Source organism: Olea europaea, unplaced genomic scaffold (assembly GCF_002742605.1).
Source record: "Olea europaea var. sylvestris unplaced genomic scaffold, O_europaea_v1 scaffold1249, whole genome shotgun sequence".
Lineage (NCBI taxonomy): Eukaryota > Viridiplantae > Streptophyta > Magnoliopsida > Lamiales > Oleaceae > Olea > Olea europaea.
Window position 1 is genome coordinate 127,054 of NW_019229928.1, and position 25,986 is coordinate 153,039.

A 25,986-nucleotide genomic window follows, 5' to 3' on the forward strand; every position below is an offset into this window, starting at 1 on the left:
TTTCAACAACTTCATTTGAAAATGTTATGCAAAGAAATGTTTCTCTACAGACAGATACAAACCACTTCACATTGCTGTCACAATTAATGATAGTTGGTACAATTGGAGCTTTATACATTATAGGGAAAAGAGCTGACATTTCCATTTTTTATAACCTTGTATTGACCTTCAACACCTCTTTGACTTTATTATACAGGTCAATATAAGAAATTATTTTTGACACAAGAATGGACATTGTTTTTCTTTGCCATTCCATGCATATTTTCATTTTTCATGCACCTTCAATTGATTGTTCATATTCAATTGGATAACAAACTAATATCTATGTCATATCCACAGTGTTCATAGTTGCAATTTAATATAAAAATTTGAAAATTTCATCAAATATCAAACTTCGTACAGGACTGATAATGAGATGTATGTCATTATGGGCAGCAAAAAATGAAATGTAAGTCATTATGGGCAGGAAAAAATGAAATGAAATAATGATATGTATGTTTCACAATAGAATAATAGATAGAATATCCAAACACGTATTTACCAATATACATTTCACTTCAACTATTAGAAATAAGGGATAATAAGAACATGTTGGATATATATCTATATCAAAGCTCTTGTCCAATGCTAAAATGAATTCAAAGTCATTATTGAAAAATGAACACCATAAACACAAATCATAACAACATGAAGAAATGATTCAGAAAATGGGAGAAAGCAACTAGCCTAAATGTTAAAATTTAACAATACTATCTCTTTTTCTTTAAATGCCAAAAAAGAAGCTTAGATTACTTGTTTCAACCAAATGAGAGTTAAAGTGAATGACAATATAGATTTTAGGGTTTCATGAAAGAGAGAAGATGATGATAAGGAAAGGCAAAAAAATTAAATAGAGACGTTGACCTTTAGCAAGAACAAAGGAACCTAAATTTGATTTTAGTTCTTAATGGGAGTATAAAAGGGAAATTAGGGCAATAATATCTTTTATATACAGGACATTTTAGTTATTTACAAATTATATTTTTCAATAAATATTATTTTTTAAGCATTCTAACTAAAAACATAGTTATTGGGCTTTATAAACGAATTTGTACTTTGACTAGACCTTTAAAATGAATATCCCATTTCTTTTGCGGGTTAAATACATCGATGACCACCAACTTTATATTTAGTGTCACTACGGCCACTTAATTTGATTTTGTTTCACTTTCGCCATCCAACTTTATATTTAGTGTCACGATGACTAAGCGTGATGCGTGGTTTGGGTCGATTTTAACTTCAACTCGAAACTAAAATCAAATTAATCGGTTTGGATGAATTTCAATCCAAACCATTTCACTCTAGCCCTTAAATCGAGCCAAACCAAACAAATGTTAGGTTCGATGAGTCGGTTTGGACTTTTTGTTCAAATTGAATTTTTTTCAAAAAAAATTGTCGGACTTTTAGACATGCTCATATATTATAAGGACAAAAATAATTAAATAACTTTATATTACAAAAACCATTGACTAATAAATAAGATCAAGTTAATAGAGACATATCAACAAAAACTTAAGAATTTTATTGCTTTTTATGCATTATGTAGTCTAACTGTCCGAGTAGGAAAAAAATGCTAAGTATAGCATAATGAGCTTGTGAAAGGAAATTATCAATGCTATTAGTTATTGGTAAAATTATAGATTGGAAGAAATCTAGATATAGTTATGAAAGATTATGGATTACTTTTTTATTTTTATTTTTATTGAACAAAAGATAAACATGTAAGTGGGTTGGGTCGGTGCCATTAACTAGTGGTTTGAGGTTTCAAACCATAACTAAATCGATCTAATATTGTTTTATGTTAAAAAAATCAAACCAAACTAATTACCCTTGTCAAACAAACCAAAACTGACTCGAGCCAGTTTTGTTTGATTGATTTGGTTGGTTTTTTGATTTTTTGTCCAGACCTAATCATGGCCACACAATTTAATTTTATTTCAACATGATTGCCTAATTCTATATAATGTTTCATTATGGTCACCCAATTTCATATAACGTTTTTACATGAACATTCAACTTGCTTTCACTATTTTTGCTAATTTTAAAATGGGTAAAACAGTAACTTTGTATTATATATAAAAACTAACTTTTAAAAAAATAAAATAAACTTATTTAAAGAAAATGTTACTTAAAAAAATAAAAATAAAAAATTATTTTACAAAAATTTTACTTAAAACAATAAAATAAAATAAAAACTTATTTTAGAAAAAAGTTTATAAAATAAAATAAAAAATATTTTAAATTTTAGAAAAATAAAATAAAATAAAAGTTTGTTTTAAAAAAAGTTCCTCAAAAAAAAAAATGAAAACTTATTTTAAAAAAAGTTACTTCAAAAAATAAAATAAAATAAAAACTCATTTTAAAAAACGTCTAAAAAAATAAAAAAACTTTTACTTTTATTTTTTTAAAATTCATTTTACATATATAATGCAATGTTACCATTTTAAAATTTGTAAAAAGGGTAAAAAGAAGTTGAATGGTAATAATGAAATGTTATATAAAATTGCGTGCTTACGGTGAAATAAAATTAAGGCCCCATTTGGTAGCCATTTTTTTCAAAATTCATTTTTCACTCTCTTCTTTTCAATCACACATTCTTTATTGAAATAATATTACACGTAAATCAAAGATTTTTCCTTATTTTTCAACCACATATTTCACATCAATTTACTATTCTAAAATGCACTTTTACATAAAAATGCCTATTAAACACCCCTTAAGAGCATGTTTGGTAAGGATTTTAATCCAATTAACATCAATTTTTTGATCGTTATTTCACTATTCCAATCGTCATTTTTGAATTCTTCTATCACAAATAGGACCCACTTTGTGCTTGTTTGTTACAAATTAAAAAAAAATTAAAATCAAAATTTTGACCGTTATTTCACTATTCTAACTATAATTTTTGAATTTTTTTCTCATATATAGAATTCACTCTAACTTCAACAATCAAAAAATCAATTATCAAAATCTCTACCACACAGACTCTTTGTCTCTGACGATCAAAATCAATTAACAAATTCTCGACTAAACAAGCACTAAATTGCCTGGCCACAATAACAACAACTAGTGACAAAATTAAACTGTATGGCGATGGTGTAAATTTAGACCTTTCTTTTGCTTTTACCCTCCGAAACGTTTTCCGACGGGAGACTCCCCCTTACAGAAATGGACTCGTACACTTTATTGTTGGAGAAAACCCGAGTTCCCCAACCCTCGCTCCAAAAACTCGCTGTAATCTCAATATTCGACAAGCTCCGATCCGCGCCGGCGCGGCTAAATCCGGACTCCGACCCCGGGCGAGAAGCCATCACTCGATGCCTCCACTCCACCTCCGCCGCCGTCGTCGACCAATCGACTCGAGAATTATGTCGTCTCGTCAAGGACTCAAAATTGGACCTGCTAACTGGGTTGTTGGAGCTCCAGTCCGCCCTCGAAGCCTCCAATCCTCGCTTCATCAATCTCTTCATCAAAGCCATAGGATTTTTAACTACATTAGGCTTCCAGAATGGTCACTCTTCCTTCCGCCTTTTTTCCTCGGAAACTCACCCATTCGTGAAGGTGAACTAATTCTTCCAGGAAAGCTTGAACTTTTAGACGGAAACTTGCTTAACTCTGGTCACCACTTATTGAAAGTTGTGCATGCTTTCATGGGAAAAATGGAGGGGGCATGTTGAATACAAAATTTGGATGGATACATGTGCCCCTTCTAACAGATTATGCTTTTAGTCAAGATGGTGGTTAACATAATTAATCACACTGAATTCCTAATTTATAAGCATTGTTATTTTATATCCACTGCTGATTTTAGATTGCACCATCTGCATTAAGCATCCCACTAGCCCCATGATTTAGTTACTTGCAATCTAGGTTATTCAATCATTTACACTGGCGTAGTTAAGTGTATGAATTTTTATGTTTATGGTTGCAGATACTTACTTGTGGAGTGGAAGTGCATTGTGAACTTGCAAAACAAGTGATTACTTTTATGGTGAAGAGCAAGCATTTGGGAATGGAGGATGTTTGTGAATTCTTGAGGCCTTTCTTATATTATTTGATCATAAAAGTTTCCATCACGAGCTCTTATACTCTCTTCATGAGGAACTTAGTGTCCTCATTGGCGTCATTTTGTTGTTTATTTCCTCGAGAGGCCATCCCTGTATTTAAGCTGTTGATAGGATGTCTCAAATACTTTCCATGCAAGAATGCAGAAGTAAGTTAACTTTTTGCAAGAAATATAGGTTTCTATATTGTTTATATTCTATAATGAAATATGACAGTGCCCTAAAGTTTTAGGAACTGTTAAATTATGCTATAATATTCATTTTCCCCATAAACCCTTTGCTTTTTTGCAGGAATTTACAGATGTTTCTTATTTTGTTGAATGCTCGATAGACGCATATTTGGTGGTATTGAGGCAGTTGGTCGGATTGGGATTGGTATAATTTTGATTCATTAAAAATCAATGACTTGGACATATATGCATTACCTAATTATTTGTCTGACCTTGTTGATTGCATTTAATAAAAACTATTTATTGTTTCTGGTATTGTCAGCTTGTTGAAGAAGCTCAATTATGCGGTGTCGAACTGCTGGAAGCAATTTTGTCTCTACATGGAGATTTTCGCCCCTACTCTAGTGGTGTTGAGAAAATTTTAGAAGTATTGTGGCGCGTATTGGCTGTGCAAAAAGAGCTTGGCCTAAATTATATTACTGAATTGAAATCAGTGATACTATCCTTGTTCATAATTTTCATTCAGTCTGAGCTCGAACATGAGCAATATTCCATTGTGAAACTGGTTCTCTATCTTTTGAGATGGAAAAGTGAAAATGGTATGATTACTTCAGCTGTCTTGGTTATTCTGTTGTTTGTTTTGCTTTGACAACCTGTAAAATGGCGACACCAAACGGGTAAAGCAACCAGCATATTTAAACTGTGATGCATGTAAAGTTGGCAGTGCTTTGTTGTTCCAGCTAGCAGTGGTTCTACGATGTTGCGTAGTAGCATAATTGTAACCAATTACTGCTGCTTGAACATTGTAATCCATTGTGTTCGTACCCAAGTCTGATGGTTTGGACAAACTGCAATATTGCCCATGATGTTGTTATAGTGTCCTCAATCACTTGGCGAGTGCATATAACTTGTAATGTTAAAAATAGCACCAATTTTTTTTCACTCCCTGATATGCTCCATGAATGATTATCTTTTTAAGCTCTTTCTGAATTTGTTTCTACTGCTAAATATGATGTTTTACTTGCTGCAGCAGAATATAATGTTGGTGCTTCTACAAATGAGCTGAGTGAAGAGCTCTTATTCATTTTTCCTGTTGTCAACCTTGTTTCCTCTCCATGTATGTCTGTTAAACAAGTGGCAACTGATTTGCTCTCTGTTTTGGGGAAGTCTGCAATGACTTTGCTGACTGCACCAAAGGCAAAGCAAGCTGTTGAAGGACTGTATCCGTTCATTACTTCGCCTGGATGGATCATATTTAGGCTACTGCGGAATTTATGGTTCCAGGTATAGTTAATTTATCTTATACACGAAATCTAATCCTATGTACTTTCATTTTGGTTAAATGATCTATAACTACCATTGCTAAGCCGAAACATACGTGTGATATTTTCTTCTTGAATTCATGAATCTATTTCTACTGCTTTTGCTGGCTTCTAAGTTTCTTATCCTTTAAACGAGTAAAACGATACTTGTTTTTGCTCTCTAATTCTATCATTCACCATATGTTACGTGCTCTATGTGATGGATGTTTGCTTCTAACTATTTTAATCCTCATCTCCATTTGAGTGGTATTTGTTGATATAGGATATGTTTGACACAATAATTTGAGGTCTCTAATTTTATTATTTCACTAGGCTTTTGAGAAAACTTGTCCTGAAATAAATTTTCTTGTTTATCTCTCATTCCCTCATGGATTGAACTGTATTCCATAGAAAGTATCAAAAGTTTGATCTCCCACTTTTCTTAATTATGAAATGAAACTTTAATTCTATTAGGATTGTTCATGCATATATCTTAGCACTTGGACGTGTTTTACTTCCTTCTTCCCAGCCCTCTTTACGTTACAGGTTAGATTTTGGCCTAATTTGTAGTTGCTGATGACTTCGTGAAGGAAAATCCCTTAACAAATGTTTTAGGGATTTATGCCAAATATGATTTCTTGTTTTAATACGATTTTAGGATTTTATTTCTTCTTTTTTTTCTTGATTAGAATATGGTCTTTTCTTCTTTTTAGATTAGGATTCTATTTTCACTCCTAGGATTTTATTTACTTTAGTCATTAGGATTAGGGAGTTAAAGTATGTGTCGAACTCACCAACATGCAATTTTTTGAAGAAGTTTCGACATGATACGTCGTCGATACACTGATAAAAATATTATTTTTTTAAACTTATTTTAATTTAATTGTCTAAAGTAATATTTTTTTTATACTTATTGTATCATATACATAAATAATTAAATAATAATTAAAAACCAAACCTGACATTAAGGCCCCGTTTGGGAGTATTTTTCACCCCAAAAAATTGATTTTTTGACTGTTATTTCAATATTCCAGCCCTAAAGTTTGATTCTTCTCTCACAGGTGGCCCCTACTTTTCTCCTAATGGTCAAAAAATCAATTTTTTTGGGGTGAAAAATCACTCCCAAATGGCCCCTAAATTCATACATGTTTCTTGATAATACAAGTTGAAAAAGTAAAATCGAAATTAATTATATCATTCTTCTTGAACCTCTTCAACATCTTCATCTACATCTCCATCTCCATCATCTGCAAATATTATCTCCTCCAATTCCGTTTCGTCTAGAGACAAATTAGCAACTTCAAGCACACCAACATCTTCAAATGTATCAAACTCATTTCCACTGATATCCCACATTTTAGTCTCTCTCTGCGAGTATTTTGCACTCCTCGTTGACAAGTGACGAAGATTGATATGGATGAATACTAAATCTTTTGCACGTTTTGGAGTTAGCTTATTCCGTTTAGGAGAATGCAAAAAGGACTAAATACTCCAATTTTGCTCACAACAAGATGAAGAATCTTGGTTGCCCCGCTAATTTCAAGGCATGACTTTGAAGTATAGGTGTGCAAACGCCATAAATAACCCACCAAGCCTTCGTGCCCAAGCGGCAACGATCATAGAAAGATTCAAAATCACCAAAGTCGTCTTCTAAATTTGAGAATTTAGCACACTCCTTATTCACTATATTATGCTCTTCATTTGACAAGGACCTCTTGAGTCTTGAAGAATTTTATTCTTTCTCTTGAAATCTCTACTTCTTTCTATGGAGCAAGTCGAGTGGGATCTTCACTAATCCATTCCTCGCTATAGTACCTATACAAGAGAAAAAAAATTAAAGAAATGACTATTCATTCAATAACTAATAAAAAATATTAAACATTATGAAAATGTAAATAAACAACAAATGTATTAATTAGATTTAAAAATTGCCTTGGATTTAGAAAATCAGACAAGCGATGAAGTGGAGTGTTATTTTTGTTCTAATGATCTACAAGTATCCGATGAATAATATTGTAGAATGATGATTACTCTTCTTGAACTTTTTTCTCGTGCTTGTATATTATTCCTCTTACTTTCTTAGTCATTGTATCTCACATGTCGCAAACCAAGTGAAGGCAAGGTTTATCTGTATCACAAAATCTAAGCATGTCATAAATGGGAGAAGTAATGGAAAGAACATAATAGAGTTCCACCAAAGATCATCAAGCACTCAGTTTCACAAAACTTGCCTTTGTCATGTCATCTTCTCGATAAAATGACCATTTTTCACTAATAACCAAAGCTTGAAGACCGCGTTGGATAAGCTTAAATCTTTTTAATATGACTAATATAAACAAATTGTGTCTCCGCTACGAGCAACTTCAATGGCAGAAATTCATTAAACATTGCTAGTCTCATAAAATAGTTCATGATAATTTTTTTACAATCGTTGCATCATCATGAAGACTAGTAATCCAATTGCATTCCTCATATGAATCAAATTATTTTCAACATTCTTTGCGGCACAACTGTCCTTCAAAGCAAGATTTAGCGTGTGTACAACACATGGTGTCCAAAAAATATGAGGATATTCCAATTCAATTATTTACCTAGCACCTTTGCAATTTAGAGCATTATCGGTTATTACTTGAACCACCTTTTCATGACCAATTTCATTTATTACCTCCTCCATCAAGTTAGTAATAAAATACTTACATTTTTTTCACCGGAGCAATCAACCGCTTTCAAAATATTGGTCCACTCTTGGTCACTGTCATAAATTAATTAGTGGCCTTCTTTGTGGACCACTCCATCCATCATTTACAATGGTAACTCCTTTTTCTGCTTATGTGCCTTTTTTTTTTATGACTATGGGTGTTCGGGCCAATTTACGCGCACCTCGATTAATCCCATGAGGCCTTGAAGTTTATAACTAGATACTCACCTCAGTAACTCTGAGGAGACTCGAACTGGTGATTATTGAGGAGCAAACCCAAGGTCTGATCATTGGGCTGCCTTTCAGGGTTGCCTATGTGCCTTTTAATTGGGTTTAATAACATTTTCGCATTTTTTTTCTCTTTTTTTGAAGAAGAATAGTTTTTAACTTATTATAATCGGGAGGCAAATACCTTGAAATTCGACTATTGAAAGCAAGAGTGTAAGAACTAATGTAATAAGGATTTTTTGTAAAAGGCAAACCACTTGAATAAAACATTCTAGCAATTTCAGAATCCAACTGGTCACATATTGTCATATTAAAAACATTTTCTATTGCATTATTCTTTTCTTTTCCTCCAAAACATAACAATCCTTAGAACTCATATTATCCGACAGCAATGGTACTCTTTTCCCCACCTTAGGTTGCATTCTCAACTTGGCTTTATCTTCCATTTTTTGCATTTCACATATATCTTTTATAGTCACTTTTTTACAAGCCCTAGTTCCATAACCTTGTAATTTTTCCAAATGTGCCCTCACTCTTGTGTATGAACTTGTCTTAGTTGTATTACAGAAATTGCATTGCCAAAGAATGTTATCACCCTTTTCATTAAATTTATCAAGTTTGTAACATATTTCCCAAAAGTTTTAGTTAAATCATCATCTCTTAGCATTACCACTCATAATTTCAAAAGAAGAAAACTTCAAATAGTCAAATAAGATAAGAGTGATATTACTTGAAACTTGAAAAAATATATTCTTCTTGGCCTTGCAAATGATCCTTGAAATATGGATTGATGAAATTTTTGAAGAAGATGAAATATTAAAGAAAAATTTGAAGTGGATTTTGTTTAATCTCTTGCAATTTTCATAGGTTACTGCGAGGAAGAAATGTACTTGACTTCTTATGTAAGTTTTATTTTTTATTGGAGGGTAAAATGGTAAAAAATTAATTTGCATAAAATTTTACCTATTTTTTTTTGTTAAGGAATAAGGTTTGTGAAAAAAGGTAAATTACATATATACTTAAAATTTTTTTTACAGGTGGGCCTAACAATTTAAAAATTACATTGGTTTGCGTAAATCCACTGATTTTTCATTTCTTTCTTGCAGCAGTCTCTTCATTTCCTTTTTCTTCTTTCGTCATTTCTTCCCTATACTTCTTCACAGGTATTCATCGGTCACCGTCCATTTCTTCTTCATTTTTTTCTCCTATCTATTTTTCTTACTGATTTTTTCAAGCCATCTGCCTTTCCTCATCTCCGGCACACCTTAAGGAACTCGATACGCATAGATGACGTGTCGGAGGCATAACGGAGTCCGATACGTTGACGTTAGGGGTGAATATGGTTCGGTTTGCACTTTATTTTCAACTCAAACCATTTTATGCGGTTTGAAATTTTTTCAAATCAAACCAAACCATTTTATTTTTCAAATCAAACCAAATCAAACCAAACCATTATTTGCGGTTTGGTTTAAATTCGCGGTTTATCTATTGACATTATAACAATATATTTAAAACAAGTTAACATATAAATGTAAATGAGAACTAATAATGTTAAATGTTAAATTACATTTATATTTGTCTAAAATTCGATATATAAACAAAAAACATATTATCAAGTTAGCATCTAGCAACAGGCACTCCGCTCAAACTTTTGTGAGCAATAATATCAAAATAAGTACAAGAGTACTAACCTCTCATTTGATAAAAATTGGATCACTACTCCTTGTTGTAGAACATGATTCGGCCTCTGCATGATACACAAATATCAAATTATTTATTAGTCCTTATTAATGATATTAACAAGCAACTAAGAAACAATTTGAATAAAAATATCAAAACTGATAATAGAAAATAAATGTCACCTTCTACTGCTTTTTCCGAGTCATTCAATGATTCTACCTCATCCAAATATTGGCGAAGCACTATAGGTTCATTGCTGCTATGCAATCAATTCTTCGTACATATTAAGGCCTCAACCATCTTTATTCTTTGCACTCAATGAACTCCTAAAGGAGTCAAGAATCCGACCACTCGTGGAAAATGCCGACTCTGAAGGAACCGTGGATATTTGAATTGCTAATACATCTTTGGCAATTTTAGAAAGAATTTTGTACTTGTGCGCGTTCAATTTCCACCATACTAATACATCAAATTTGGGATCGGTTAAATCTTCACAACGATCAGACAAATAATCAACCAAATCATTCTTCTCAGATTACATGTTTTGCATAAGTTTAGCTTTAAAAGTAGAAGGAATTTGTTTAGAAAGACCGAAAGCAGGTTGTGAAGGATTTGAGCTATTATTTTTGGTAGCCTCCTTTGATGAAGCCGATGGTGGAGTGATTGGAGTCGCCATTTCTTCATAGCATGCATACAGCCTGTCGAGTGTCTCTTCAACTTTTTTTAACAACATTTTTGCAATTTCTACATCGTAAATAAGTTCGAACCCGACTTTAAGAAGTTCCAACTTGCATCTTGGGTCAAGAACTGTTGCAATGAACAACAACTGATTAAACATTTCAACATGGCCCCAATACTTATCATATTTTTTCCGCATACTAATTGCCATGAATCCCATCAAAGTGTTAGGCTTTTTAGCTAATTCATTCAACTCTACATGAATTTCACATATTTCTTGAAAGAAAGAGTAGAAGTTACATACTTCGAGCCACTAAATTTTAAAGTCATTTCATAGAAAGTCTTCAAGAACCTAACAAATATTTCTGCTCGATCCCATTCGACATGTGTTGGTGGTCCATTTATATTTCTTCCATCGGACCTGTCGTCATTAAAAGAATTTGTATAGTTTCCATCGCTTTCCGAAATAACAAATGTTTTTTTAAACTTCGTAGCAGCTTGTAACATCAAGTATGTGGAATTCCATCTAGTTGTGACATCCAAACACAACAAAGCTCGAGACTTAATATTTGCTTCCTTACAACTCTCCTTGAACCTTTTTAGTCGTTTTGGGGAAGATCTAACAAATCTCACTGCATTACGAATACCTGAAATAGCATGGCTTATTTCTTTCAAGCCATCACAAACAATCAGATTGAGTATATGAGCACAACACCTCATATGAAGTATTTCTCCACCCAGTACTTTGACCGTCCTTCTCCTCAAAACAACTCTTCAGTCTCAATAATGCTACATCATTCGAAGAGGCATTATCAACAGTTACACAAAAAATCTTATTGATTTCCCAGTCTTTAAGACAAGAAATCAACTCCTTTCCCACCATATCTCCTTTATGGTTTGGGACTTGAATGAAACTTATAATCCTTTTTTGAAGTTTCCAATCATTAACAACGTAATGAGCAGTTAAACACAAATAACTAACATTCTGTATTGACGTCCAACAATCAGTAGTTAAAGAAACTCTATGTTGACCCAACTCTTTCTTCAATTTCTTCTTCTCATTTAGGAACAAATTATATATATCTCTCGCTACTATTATCCTTGAAGGAAATACAAATCTTGGGAAAAAATACCTTGTGTAACCCTGAAAACCTTCATCCTCCACATGTCGAAACGGTGACTCAGACAATATGAAATACTTGTAATCTATTCTCTAACTTCTTTTTGAGCAAACTTGACAGGTTCTTCATGGCTATCAATACGCTTAGAAAGCTCTTCGGTTTTAAACATATTATAACCGGCCATTTTCTTTTGCTTTTTGTCTTGAACTCTATATGGATACTTCTTGCACAAATGCATGATATGATTCCACAATGTACTAGTTCCGTAGTTTTTTGCATGATGCTTATATGTTTGTCCATAATAATTACTTTCTACCTTCTCATCTCCTTGAATTTTAAAATGATCCCATACCTCGGACCTTTTGTTTCCCTTCTTGCATTTTCCTTCCAATTTCATATCTTCAGGGTTATCCTCTAATGGAATTGCATCATCGGCTTTTTCTAGAATTGGATACATATCTGAAAAAAAAAAAAGAATTTGTTTATGAGATGAAAAAAAAAAAAAGAAAAGGAAAGAAAAGAAAAATTATCAATCAGACAACCAAAAATCTGAATTGAATTCCTTCTTAGATTCTCATAGGAAAAAATGAAAGAAACAATGGATATACACTATTGTAAAAAAGAAACAAGAAAGTAGTTAAATGAAAACTCCAACTCTTAAACCAAGCTGCATTACAAACATGGCCAGTCTTCTAGCCAAGCCAACATCGAATCACATAGGCTACTTTTAAAATGTATTCAGCATTTTGGGATATTAATAATAGATGATTTGATCTTTATCAAGAATATAAAAAGGCAGCGTCTCTAGAAAGAGAATCCTTTTAGCATTGTTTGTTATTTCATCTCATCATATTCAAAGCCTTTTGTAACTTATCTTTCTTTTTTCGTAGAGCCATACTTTTGTGATGAAATAAATGACCTATCAAGGTTTGTCTCGAAGGTTCAGGATTTCAGATGGTATCAAAATAGGTCAAGAAATAAATCTACTAATCCTTCGTAATCTGTATCAATTCAAATAACTTAATTATTTAATTAATTCTGCCAAACAAAGTAGTTAAAATGGATGACAGTTTCTTTAAATAATGGCAAAGCCGAACAAATATATCAGCAATTATGCCCTTTAACATTGAAGTAGAATAATTAATACCCTTTAACATTGAAGTAGAATAACAGAAATTATGCATAATTGTAATTATTTTACCATAATAATAAACATAAACAACTATTGGATTCATGAACTGGTCTAAAGATCCTAAACTAGTAACAATAATTATATTTCACATCAGAGGCGGAGGGAGGGGGCAGGAAAAGAGGAGAAAAATACCCGTTTTTGCAGCGGAATATCAACGGTGAATGGAAGCTTTGCTAGGGTTTGGTAACTTTGTTTTCTCCCGTTTTTGAATTGTGTAATCAGTGATGTGTATCAGTGTATGCGGTTGGGCAGTTGCATACATTTTGTAATTGTGGGTCCAGTGTGTTATTTTTAAAAGAAGGCGCAACTAATGAAAGTGGGTTGCTTGTTATGCACGAATTGGATTAAGAAATTACAAAATTCTAAGAAATTATACTTTAAATTTTAAAAACTATAATTTAATAAAATTTATATAAGAGAATTTATAATTGAATAAAATATTTTTTTGATTAAAAAAAATTCGGTTCGGTTTGGTTTTTTGAAAATTGAAACCTAAACCAAACCATTTTAAAGCGGTTTGGTTCGGTTTGAGGAAAATGAAACCGCGGGTCTATGTGGACCCAAACCAACGACTTCGGTTCGATTTGCAGTTTCGCGATTTTTTTGTGTAGCCCTAGTTGACATTGACGTGTCCGTGCTTCTCAAAAACATAGGCTCATACACTTTTTCAATTATCAATTTCAATACAATCAAATTATTCTCTTACAAACTTTCGATTTTTCAAATTTGCTTCCTGTTTTCAAGAAATCAATTCTGCCTTCACACTAAAATAGGTATCATAGCAAGGATTTTTACTTGACCTGCTGATCATGGATGGTTCAAGTGGAGGAAAAATCACACACGACCCACAGTGAACGGAGGTTCAAAGCCATCAAGCAACAAGATCGACATGAAGGGCTTGAAAAAATCCTTTGCCATTCAGCAAACTTTAACTGCATTCATTGCAGGGATGCGAAATTTTCGAGGTAAACAATCAGCTAATGACAACTCCAAACATGGCAACTTAGATTCTAGGGGAGCTTTCATTGGAAGACAATGCGCAACAACGATCACTCAAGGAAGAAGACGACGTGCAAAACCCTAGGATCTTTCCAATCGACCGAAAAGTAAATTGCACGCAACCTATAACTTAATCTTAGGATGAATCAAAGAGATCTCAACCTTAGGGATCCACTCGCCGTTGAGCTAGGATAGAAGGACCATCGATCATGCATCATCGACATTGGAGTGAAATGTCATGAGCCAAATTCATGCTCCAAGTAATTCTGATGCCCTAATCAAGATACATCAGCTGTCACTTCAAAATGAACAGGTGGAAACAACAAGATCGATAACTAGTGTTCTACCGACCTCTACTTTTGGACAAGATCAACAAGTAATCACTAGGCAAAAAAGGTTGATGTTCAGCAGTAATCCTCTCGAATCAATACCACAGTGTATGCACGGCCAAACCTTAGCATGTGCTATAGATGTGGTCAGACAGGTCATCTTTCCAATGTTTGCCCTAATAGGTTGTTGAAGATGAAGAAGAAATTGAAGAGCAACAGGAGACTCATGAAAGCGGCGAAGTTACTGCAGGGGATGATGGAGTAGTAGTTACTTGTACTGTGCAATGACTTCTATGTGCGCTAAGGAAACAAAATGATACTCAATCTACAAGATCTTTTGCACCTCTTGCGCAATCTATAAAAAAGTATGTAACGTTTTTATTGATAGCGGTGGTGGTGAATTCACTAAATATGAAGACTGAAAGATACCTAACTCTTTACAAGATTTCATGGATTAAGAGAGGTTGGAAATTCAGGTCATGGAAGTTTGCTAAGTTTCTTTGTCAATTAGGAAGTACTGCAAGTCTAATATCATATGTGATATAGTCAGCATGGATTCATGCCATGTCCTTTTGGGAAGATTGTGGGAATTTGATGTTGATGCCACTTGCAAAAGCCGAGAGAATACTTAATCTTGCTGCCCAAACAAAAGCAATCTCATGATATTTGTACTGCTAATTTCGAAGGGCAACTCTTCACTAGTATTTTCGGGTTTGAATTTCTCAAAACAAGGAACCAAATTTTGTGATGTCACTAGAAGCTAAAGGCACGTCGGATGGGGCACAAGAAATCCTTGACAAGGTTTGCATAGTTCTAGTAGAATTTTTTGATCTATCACCCACAAGATTGCATGACCAGTTGCCTCCCATGTAGACTATGGCAACATTATATTGATTTAGTGCCCGTGGCTAATTTGTGTAACCTACTACATTACCATTTGAGTCTAATGGAATATGCCAAATTGCGATGACAAATTTTTGAACTATTGAAAACGGGTTGATATGTGGAAGTATGGGTTCTTGTGCGGTTCTTGCTTTGCTTACTACAAATGACGGAAATTGGAGAATGTGCAGACAATTGTGCAACCAACAAGATTACCGTCAAATATTGATTTCCTATCTTGCGCTCAAATGACATGCTTGACAGGCTAGAAGGTAGTTTTTGCCAAACTTGATTTGTGAAGTGAATACCATCATATTCATATTTGGCTGAGAGATGAATGGAAAACAACATTTAAAATAAATGACGACTTATATGAATGATTTGTGATGCCTTTTGGATTATAAAATGCTCCCAGTTTCTTTATGCTCTTTTGATTATTCATTAGAAAATTTGTTGTGGTTTATTTCAACAATATTTTTATCTATCGTTATTGTGATAAAAACTACTTGTTGCATCTTTGAGAGGTTCTCATTGCTTTTGAGGACTAATTGTATATTAACCTCAAAAATACAATTTCATGGCTATTCAGCTTCTATTTCTGGGATTTTTTGTTGGAGCTAATTCAATTCAAGTTGATGCATCCAAGTAAAGGTTAATTGAGAACGGCCAATATCTCGCACGGTATGGGAAGTGCGAAGTTTTCACGGCTTAGCTACTTCCTATTGGTGTTCCATTCGGGATTTAGTTCTATTATGGTCCTTTCACTGATTGCTTAAAGAAAGGTAAGTTTTAGTGGGTGAAGTGCAACATAAGACCTCCAACTCATCAACAATAAGTTGTATACTGCACCTGTTTTAACATTGCCATATTTTGAGAAGGTTTTTGAGGTAGAATGTAATGCTTTTGTTTAATGCATTGGGATTGTATTATTCCTAGAGAATTGGCAAGTGGAAATTTTCAGCGAAAAGGCAGCTAAACCTGGCAGATGTGGACAACTTATGACTTGAATTTTATACTTTTGTTCAGGTTCTAATACATTGGTAACATTACTTGGTTCAAAGAGTTTGTTTTGTTTAGTGACCATCACGCCTCGAAGATTCTCGACTCTTAAAAAACAATGAACTACATGCATGCGCGGTGGATCAAATTTCTGTAGTAGTTCACATTTTCTATCAAGCAAAAGTCCAGCCAAGATAACGAAGTAACTGATGCATTGAGTAGGTGTGCCTGCCACGATTCGCAGATAAGTTATTGGCTTCGATTGCTTGAAGGAATTGTATATAGAAGATGATATTTTGGGAAAGTTTAGGACAATTTTAGTACTATCTACCTTTGACTTTCACTTGCAAGATAGATTTCTTTTCAAAGGCAATCAACTCTCTATTCCTTGTTCCTCTTTACAATAATATTTAATTTGGGAAATACTTGTTGGAGGACTCAGTAACCACATTGGACAAGACAACAATTAGCCTAGTAGTGCAGCGATTCACCACAACTCAAGCGAGGCATTGGCTGATTGTTCAACGTTCCTAAATGTCAATGGGGCTAAAGGCCGATCACAAATACTCTTTTACCTATCCACCCTAGAGACTATTTGTCAAGATATGACCATTGACTTTGTTCTTGCACTCTCTTGGACTCAACGTTGATATGATTCAGTTTTTGTAGTAATGGTTCACTTTATTCTTTGCAAGAGGATGTTGGATTCCTCTCAGGTCGCTCATTCATTTTGAGGGAGGTTGCCCTTCTTCATCGTGTTCCTAGTTCTATTAGTTTAGATAGGGATGTCAAATTTATAAGTCATTTCTGGAGAACACTTTGGAAGAAGTTTGACACTTCAAAGTATAGCAGCACAAACTAATGACCAAACCAAAGGGGCTAATCGCACACTTGGTAACATGATTCAGTGTGTTTGTGGTGATAAGCCTAGTCAAAGGGATGCAAGTTTACCACAAATTAAATTTGCCTTCAATAGTATGCCAAACCGTTCAATTAAACGAGCACCTTTCAATATAATATTATATGCGAGCACCTCAGCATACTATAGATTTAATTTTCTTGTTTCCAACCAATGATATTAGTTCTTAAGTTGAAGAATTTGTTTAAAATATGCATCAAATTCATCAAGAAGCTGAAAGGGACGTAGAGGCCACCTAATTTAAACTACAAGGCTACGGCTGATAAACACTGATGGGAAAATTTGTTCAATGAGGGTGATTTATTTATGGTACACCTAAGAATAATTTCCCGTTGAAACATATGATAAACTCCAATATAATGGAGACGGTGCCTACAAGATTGAACTTCTTACAGTTACAGGTAGGGATATTTCTTCTACATTCAAAGTTGCAGATATCTTTGAATACTATCCCAGTTGAATATGCTTTTCGATAACAAACCCGAAGTCGAGATAACTTCAAGTGGGAAAATGATGCAGTACAGTTCCTTAACAAATAGGATATAGATTTATACCAAATATGATTTTTTGTTTCTATAGGACAGTTGAGAGAATCTTGATCAAATAAAAAAAATTAAAATGATTTGATTGTTACCTGGTTTTTAGGGATAGCTTGTTTTATAGTTTGTAACGATAAGATCTTTTATGATTCTTAGAAATCTAGATGTACTGATAGAAATTTAGTTAGTTCAGTTTTAGTTTATCTCCTACTGCAGATTTAGTGTGTTTTGTCAAGGCTTATCAGTTTGTTTTACTAAAGCTTATCTCTTATCATTTCTTGTTATAATACCTATAAATGGGAGATTGTTTTCCTTCCTGATTCAATTGTTTTCCCCCAATCCATAAGGACTTTAGGATTTTCTCTCCTTTTTCTTTCTTGATTAGAATATGATTTTATTTTCACTCCTAGGATTTTAATTAGTTTAGTCATTATGTTTAGGGAATTAATTTGCCCAAATAAATATAGGCCTTGACACTTTTTCAATCATCAATTTCAATACAATCAAAGCCCTTGTTTGAGCCCCAACTTTCACAAAAAATGAGTTTTGTAATAGTGAATTTTAGATAATGTATGGTTAAAAAGTATAGAAAATTTTTGGGTTTGAGTGTAAATTATTTTATTGGTAGAATGTGTGGTTGAAAATGAGTTTGGGAAAAAATTAGTTTTATATAATGGGGCTCAAATGGGAGCAAAATATTTTCTTATAAACTTTTGTATTTTCGAATTTTCTTCTTGTTTTTGAGAAACCAATTCTGCTTCTGCACCACTTTGCCTTTTTGCAGGATCAATCTTCAACTTTTGGTTCTTATTATGTTAATTTTCCTTCCGCCAATGAACTCTATGTTAAAGAAGAGCATTGCACAGCAAGACCATGGCCTTCTTTCTTAAAGGAATACACTCTTGGAATTGTTGGGAAGCGTAAATCCGCTTCAATCATTTCTCAGTCAGAGGAAGTTTTTTTGACAGGTAAAACTCTTTATGCTTTTCCATTAAGTTTCTGAGATTAGAGTATTAGTCTTGCAACATTTCGTTTCATGTGATTAATCTGCTATCCTTCTTGTCCTTGCAGAAATGCCTGCTATTCTTTGTGCAATAGGTAGTGTCTTGCTCATGCATCAAAAGTTGAGGAACTCTGCAGTTGATCTCTTGGCTGTTTGTAACAATGTGGAACCTAAACTTGGTGTCCCTTTGTTGCTACTCGTTCTATTCTACAGTCATGTATTCTTGAATAATGATAAAGAAATCGTTTTTCATGACACACTGGTGAGTTTAAGATTATTGTTGTGAGCCTATACTTCATGCATTGTTTAGTGCATGTGTACATGGGTGTTTCTGGCTGCATACTTCTCATGTACATCAATTCTGAGGTTGTTATACTTATTGATTCTCATGTGCCAGTAACATCTAGTGAAAATTTTTCTGAACTATTGCTGCAGCTAAAGCTCTGGGGCTTGCTTCCGTCATTGGCTTCCCATTCTGTTATGATACCACTAATTGTTCAGACTATAATACCAATGCTTCACAAGGGTGCAAAGCCGTATGTTCTCTGCAAAACTCATATTTTGTGTGGTTAATTATCAACTTGGTTGGTTATGCTTATATATACCCCATGATACTTGAATTTGGATGTGAGGGTGTGTGTTTCAGTGTAAGTTTAAGGGGACTCACTTTATGTGGCACCATCATGTATCTGACTTTTTACATACACAATAGTTTAATGATGATCCATGGAAAGTTTCTCAAATATGTATATCAACACGAGATATCTTTATGATTCAGACAAAGAAAAAAAAAAAAAAAGAAGAAGAAAAATTTCATATCAGCATTGCCTTCCTGATATATACATGCTTTGTGCTGCACAGTATGTATCCACAAATTTGCCATATTACATAAGAAGCATGGATACACCAACAGGTCCAACACGTTTTATTAAAATATTAAGAGAAGTTGCGAAGAAAATCTTCCAAACAGAATATAGACAGTTTTATGATTCCAACAAAATAAATAAGGACAAACTTACATTGATCAAACAAATTTGCGCACTATCCATTAGCCAGCAATCTGAGCTAGTAGACTAGACAAGGAAAAGGTAGGCCAGGTGGGCAAAGAGGAAAATTGACCCCTTGGTATGAGTTAAGCCGTATTGTTGCTGTCCAAAGTTTAGTACTGATACTTGGTTAGGACAAAAGATCACCCTTCTTTGAGAATGAAGTTATAGTTTATCTCGTCAGAGTCGATTTCTCTTAGCCGAGGAAAAATGATGGGAATTTAGCCTCCGTTTGGTGGGGGATTAAAATTAGATTTTTAATAGATTTTGATAAAAATAGATAAAATGTGTGGTTGAAAAGTTGTGGGTCCCATAAAATGTGTGGTTAAAACGAGTTGTTGATTTTGACTTAGATTAAAATTTGAATTTTAATTTCTACCCAATAGGGACTTAATATAGAATAAAGATATATATAATTTACTTTCTAAATTAGATACTTAATTTAGGAACGGGTTTTATTTAATGGATTTTCTAGTATTTTATTGGTTGTTTACTTTCCAAATTAGATACTTATTTTAGGGAACATAATTAGGATTTTATTTAATAGATTTTCTAGTAGTTTGCCACTTAAATTATACCAGTTTAAACCTTATATAAGGGGGCTTATGCATTGTAATAGTTAGACTTTGTTATTGAATAAATTGATATTTTTTACTCTAAATTCTTTTTATTCTCTCCCTCTTCTTTTTCTTCTCTCTTTCTCTTTCTTTCTTAATCTCGTTCTTGGTGAGGAGAGAAGATTCTAGACATGAAGAAAGTGGAAGAGGGAGAGACAGGTGAAGAGTAAAGAGGGGATGGGGATGAGGGGAGAAGAGAGAGATGGGTGAAGGTGGGGAGCATTCTGGACAAGGAAACTTCTGTGGAAATAGGAAGGATAAAAATCTTATTGGTGTCCAGCTGTGAGCCAATAAATTTAATTTTAGAAGACTTGTTAAAATGGTTTGTTAGGAGCCACATTTTTAGTGGAAATATGTTGGCTCAACAAACCAATTCTTGTTTAGTGACCTTACCAACTCATAGAAATCTGAGAATTATATATAAAGAAACAGAAAATGAAAAAACTAGGAATTTGATTTTATATTATTTTCATCAATATGTCCCTTACATATCCAGTCCTACTTTTCCAGAACATCATGTGTCAAGGTGCTCGTGTCATGGCTTTGTCTGTGCTTCATACTAAGTAGATTTCTGAACTGCTTATAGTTGATGAGCTGCTTGGATTTTCCGACGCGGTGTCTGAGCAATTTCTGTTGTTTTTGGTCTTTCCGAGTTTTGAGAAATGTACAAAAGGAATAACTTTTACACTGAGATCTTCTAATAGTGATACTATTAATGTGTTTTTACCATACACTGACTTTTTAAGCTCTCTTTCGATTTTTATCTTCCATACAGATACAAAAGAAGTAAAAATAGCTTTGTTGGTCTGGCCAAAAAATGTGCAAATGTGCACTTTCCAATGAAGTTTTTTATTTTTGGAGCACACAGTGTGACAATGTTTGGTGGTCATTCTGCTACTTGATCTGTTCTGTATTCTTGTTGACATAACTCTTTCTTTTCTTTTCTTCTTTTTCCTTTTTTGGGATAGGTAAACTGAAAGAATATTTTTTTTTTTTTTTTTGCTGTTGACCTGTGGTAGAGGATAAGTTATTATCTTAATGTTATTTGTTGTTGTTGACTTCTCACTCTCAGTGTTCTATATGCTACTGCAACGCGTTTGATTTGTAAGACATGGGAGATCAATGACCGTGTCTTTGGGAGTTTGCAGGTAATGTTATTTATTTATTATTATTTTTTTTAAAACACACTTTGTAGCCTGAAATGAGCTGTTTCTTGTCTATTAAATGTAAAACTGATGATTTTGAAATTACAAGTGAAGATTTAAAATTAGAGCTCTCCTGCTGCTACTGCCTACGTTCCCCTAAACACCCACACAGGAAGGGGGGGATAAATCTGTCACTGTTGTGAAATAAAACAAGAAACTACAAGAAAAGATATAGAAAAACAAAAGAGAGTTCTGTGTGATATTAGTCTTGATAGCAAACGCTTCCTCAATTGTCTAAATACAGATATCTAGCAGCCGTTTTGTGGGATATATCTAATAAAAGTTTTTTCTAATTTTCTATATGTTCTCATTATTCTATGCAAATCAACGAGGTTTATTGGTCATTTTTCTGGTATTCTTAAGTGAATAACAGAGAATTAGAAGGTCGTTCAAGTCTTTTTGTGTGTTTATTTTTTCATACATGCTCCCCGCATTGGTTTAAGCAGTTTGGAATTTTTTATTGGTCATTTACTTTGATATCATTTAGGTTTTTCTTTTACTATATATAATTTTCAATTCAAGTTAGTGGTATGTAATTTGAAGTCTGAAATCTGGATCAGAAATGTCGACAATTTAAATGCTACAGTAGTATTATCCATGCCTAATCTTAATTTTTTTATTCCCTAGCTACATCAGATATTTTTCCTTAATAGTTGTCTATTATTCTTCCTTGTGGGTTTTAGGGAGTATTAGCGCCAAAAGGAATTAGTGAGTTCTCGTCTGACAGAGAAATCTGCATTAGTATTGCTGTTTCCATTCAGGATGTTTGCCGAAGAAACCCAGATAGGGGAGTGGACCTTATTTTAAGTGTAGAGGTATGCTCTATTTGTGTGTACTCTATGTTTAATATGCATGCTGTTCCAGCTCTTTACTACTCTATTTTAGTGAACAGGCCTGCATTGAGAACCAAGATCCTTTAGTTCAGACTCTTGGACTCCAAAGTCTTGCCCATCTTTGTGAGGCAGATGTAATTGGTAATCCTTTGCTTTATGCAATAATTATGCTAAACACTTAATATATGCATATTCAGTAATTCAAGTTGTTTCACTGCAACCTAAAATCGAAGATGTTGCTCTTTCAAACAAACCATCACATTGATATCCTAGTTTCATTCAGTAAACATGTATAGTATTAAGATATATTGAGATACTGTGTTTTTTCAATTTTCTTTTGTATGCCTTCAGACATTTTTGCTTTTGCTAGAAATTCCTTTGTTCCATGCTGTTGCTTCAAACTGAACCGACCTGCGTGTCATATTTCATGTTATGTTGATTTTTCTGCTTGTCCATATCTACAAGATCGTCGTCAGTTTTGAAAAACCTGAAACCTTCCTTCAATGTGATCCCTTTGGCCAAAAGATAAAGTTATATTTGACTAAAGTAAATTTGGAATGGAGAAAATGGTAATTGGCCAACTCTGATTATATCTTTTCTAAGAAAATATTTTTATGTACTTTCTCAATCAAAACAAGTTCCATAATGAATCAGTCAATAGTTTTGTTAGAGAGCCAGAGGAGTTCTCATGTATCCATTATCCTCCTCTTGGATCTTCTCCAAAACCTTGACACATAACATGAGTAGTTCAACATTCTTTCTTAAATATTTATAGGCAATCTTGCTGAGGAGATATGCATGCTTGCTATTATCTGACATCTTGTTTAAAATCTTCCAAGCAAGAGCATTTGTCTGCAAATGCTGCAAAGTCAAAGTTTATTTATAAGAAACCCATAGCTAATGATATGAATCGTGTGAACTTTTTTGGCAATGATTCCTCTATAATTTGAAATTGATGGATCCTATTATACATGGTTCAGACTTTTATACTGCATGGGATGTGATTGCAAAACACGTGCTGAACTACTTTGGAAATGCCGCTGTTGCTCATGGGTAAGTCTGCACATTTTATTTTGTGTGTGTACTTTTGCTGCATGGGCCTGGTCTTGAACATCAACACATGCATGCATCCATCTCTTATCTCTCAGAAAAGTCCGCTTAGAAAATTTTCACTTTCCTTGCTATAGAGCTGTGATATATAAGCTTGTAAAGACTCATTCTTGATATCAATAATCAATTTCTACCTTTCAGCATTTGGTTTTCTCACTGTTTTATTTTTATTTTATCTTCCAACACGAAAATTTTTTCTCAGGTAATGCATATTCATAGAAGCATACCAGATTTCAAGAATAGGAACATGGAATTGTTTACTTCTGAGACTGATCGAAATGCCGCTGTTGCTCATGGGTAAGTCTGCACATTTTATTTTGTGTGTGTACTTTTGCTGCATGGGCCTGGTCTTGAACATCAACACATGCATGCATCCATCTCTTATCTCTCAGAAAAGTCCGCTTAGAAAATTTTCACTTTCCTTGCTAGGCTGTCTCATCTTTTAAGATGGGGTTCAATGGACGCTGAAGCACACCCAGAAGTTTCTTCGAATGTGCTGAATATATTATGGGAAATTGGAAGTGACCGACAAGTCGGTCGTGGTTCGTTATGGACAAGAACTCGAGTGGCTGCCTTCATGGCATTATTGCATTACGAGGTAGTTCTTGTGAAAACGTCTTATTGTTAAAAGGCCTCTCCCTCACCCCCTCTCTCTCTCTCTCCCCCACACCCTCCCTCCCTCCCTCTCCACACAGACATAAAAGTCAAAACATGTAACTGATAGGGAAGTTGTATAAGGTCCCTTAAAAGTAGTAGAGCTGTGATATATAAGCTTGTAAAGACTCATTCTTGATATCAATAATCAATTTCTACCTTTCAGCATTTGGTTTTCTCACTGTTTTATTTTTATTTTATCTTCCAACACGACATTATTTTCTATATCCATCTGCTTTTGAAAGAATTTATGAATATGTCAAAGTTGATCATCTCCATTGTTTTTCCAGTACAAGACGAAGATTTGTAAAGCAAAAAAGGGTCTCGGCAAACAAGATTGAGAAGTTGTTAGATGTTTTCCCTCAGGCTATTTTTACTTCAGGTAGTGTTGCTTCTCCATGTTTTATAACCTGTTATTACCTAAGAAATGATACATTTTATTCGTCTTCGTGCATCACCTGACAAAATAATTTCAAATAGTGGTACTTTTGCACTGAGATTCAGTGATCTAATTTACCCTGCACTTTTAATTAAGGCTGATGAATGATGACTGTGAGTCATATTCTAAAGATTTCCAGTAATGTTGAGAGAATGAGAGTAGGCAGAAATGAAAATTGCACTTTTAATGAGAGAACAAAATATTGATAAAGTTGATCACTTGGCACAACCTTTGATGTGATTTTGACCATAGGTATTAATTTAGCATTTACGAAATAGTTGATTCCAAGTATATGATGTGATGGGCATGTTTATAAAATTTAAAACATCTTACAATCACAAGCACATTTCATTTGCAGGAAGTAACAGCAGAGCTAGAGAATTCCCTGGTGCAGCTTTATTTTGTCTTTCATTTACTCAAAAAGATGTGAACAGAGTGTCAAAGGTTAGATGATCTATCTTTGTATTATGTTGAAAATCATTTTCTAGGGGTTGCTGGGCTTTTACTCTCCATTTTTAGTGTATAGGGATTACAAGATGTGCACAGTAAATACAAGGATGCCATGGTGGAAATAGCTGAGTCTCTTCAGCTCTCGAGAAATATTTTGGTAGCTTTACTCTCATTGCAATCATGGAAAGCTTTTATGCAAAGATGGATGAGGTCTTGCATCACACTGCTTGATGCTAATTCGCATTACACTGTATTAGATAGAACTTCGAAAGCTGCTAATGATATTTTGAAGGTTCAGTATGCTTCTTTTGTGTCCATGGTGCACTAAAGACATTGGTTATCTGAAATGTTAATGTTAATCATATTTTAATTTTTTCTTCATTATAATGCAGGTTATAAGACAGACAGCAGAAGAATCTATCCCTAGATCTGCTGAGAATATGGCTCTGGCTCTTGGGGCTTTTTGTTTGGTAATTAATGCACAAGTTGTATACTGTTACCACCATTTTATGCAGAATGTTGTTCCATATAGATAATGCTTGTCATCTTCCTCAGCATAGCAGAAATTAAACTTCATTAAGTACAGGTTTTTGCAGCTTCTTTGGGGTCAATATATTCCTTCCTAACGCTTGTTTCTCTTTCAAATATCTGTTTCTTAAACAAATGGCATTTATTAATGACATCAATTGGATTTTTAAGACCTTTGGAGGATGGGTGCTCTGTGAATTTTAGTGTCTTCTTAATTCCTTGAATGCACGAAATGCACAGAGCTGAATCAGTTAGGATCAATG

The 25,986-nt window shown here is 33.8% G+C and overlaps 2 protein-coding genes across 2 annotated transcripts in view; both read left to right on the forward strand.

The window, feature by feature from the left end:
* The first annotated feature begins 3,118 nt into the window (after nucleotides 1-3,118).
* LOC111374423 (protein RST1-like) lies at nucleotides 3,119-23,583 on the forward strand. Its single transcript, XM_022997094.1, has 12 exons — nucleotides 3,119-3,600; nucleotides 3,971-4,252; nucleotides 4,395-4,478; nucleotides 4,596-4,872; nucleotides 5,304-5,557; nucleotides 18,623-18,806; nucleotides 18,910-19,103; nucleotides 19,277-19,377; nucleotides 21,577-21,652; nucleotides 22,393-22,524; nucleotides 22,595-22,683; nucleotides 23,523-23,583. Exons 1-11 carry the CDS (start codon nucleotides 3,208-3,210, stop codon nucleotides 22,595-22,597), a joined length of 1,980 nt encoding a protein of 659 aa, XP_022852862.1. The 5' UTR covers nucleotides 3,119-3,207; the 3' UTR covers nucleotides 22,598-22,683; nucleotides 23,523-23,583.
* Nucleotides 23,584-24,229: 646 nt separating this feature from the next.
* The window catches only part of LOC111374421 (protein RST1-like), a 7,556-nt gene continuing 5,799 nt past the window's right edge, over nucleotides 24,230-25,986 (forward strand). The window contains exons 1-5 of the mRNA XM_022997089.1: nucleotides 24,230-24,275; nucleotides 24,473-24,688; nucleotides 25,104-25,189; nucleotides 25,272-25,487; nucleotides 25,588-25,665. Of these exons, the coding sequence (XP_022852857.1) occupies nucleotides 24,230-24,275; nucleotides 24,473-24,688; nucleotides 25,104-25,189; nucleotides 25,272-25,487; nucleotides 25,588-25,665 (642 nt within the window). The remainder of the gene's footprint in view (nucleotides 24,276-24,472; nucleotides 24,689-25,103; nucleotides 25,190-25,271; nucleotides 25,488-25,587; nucleotides 25,666-25,986) is intronic.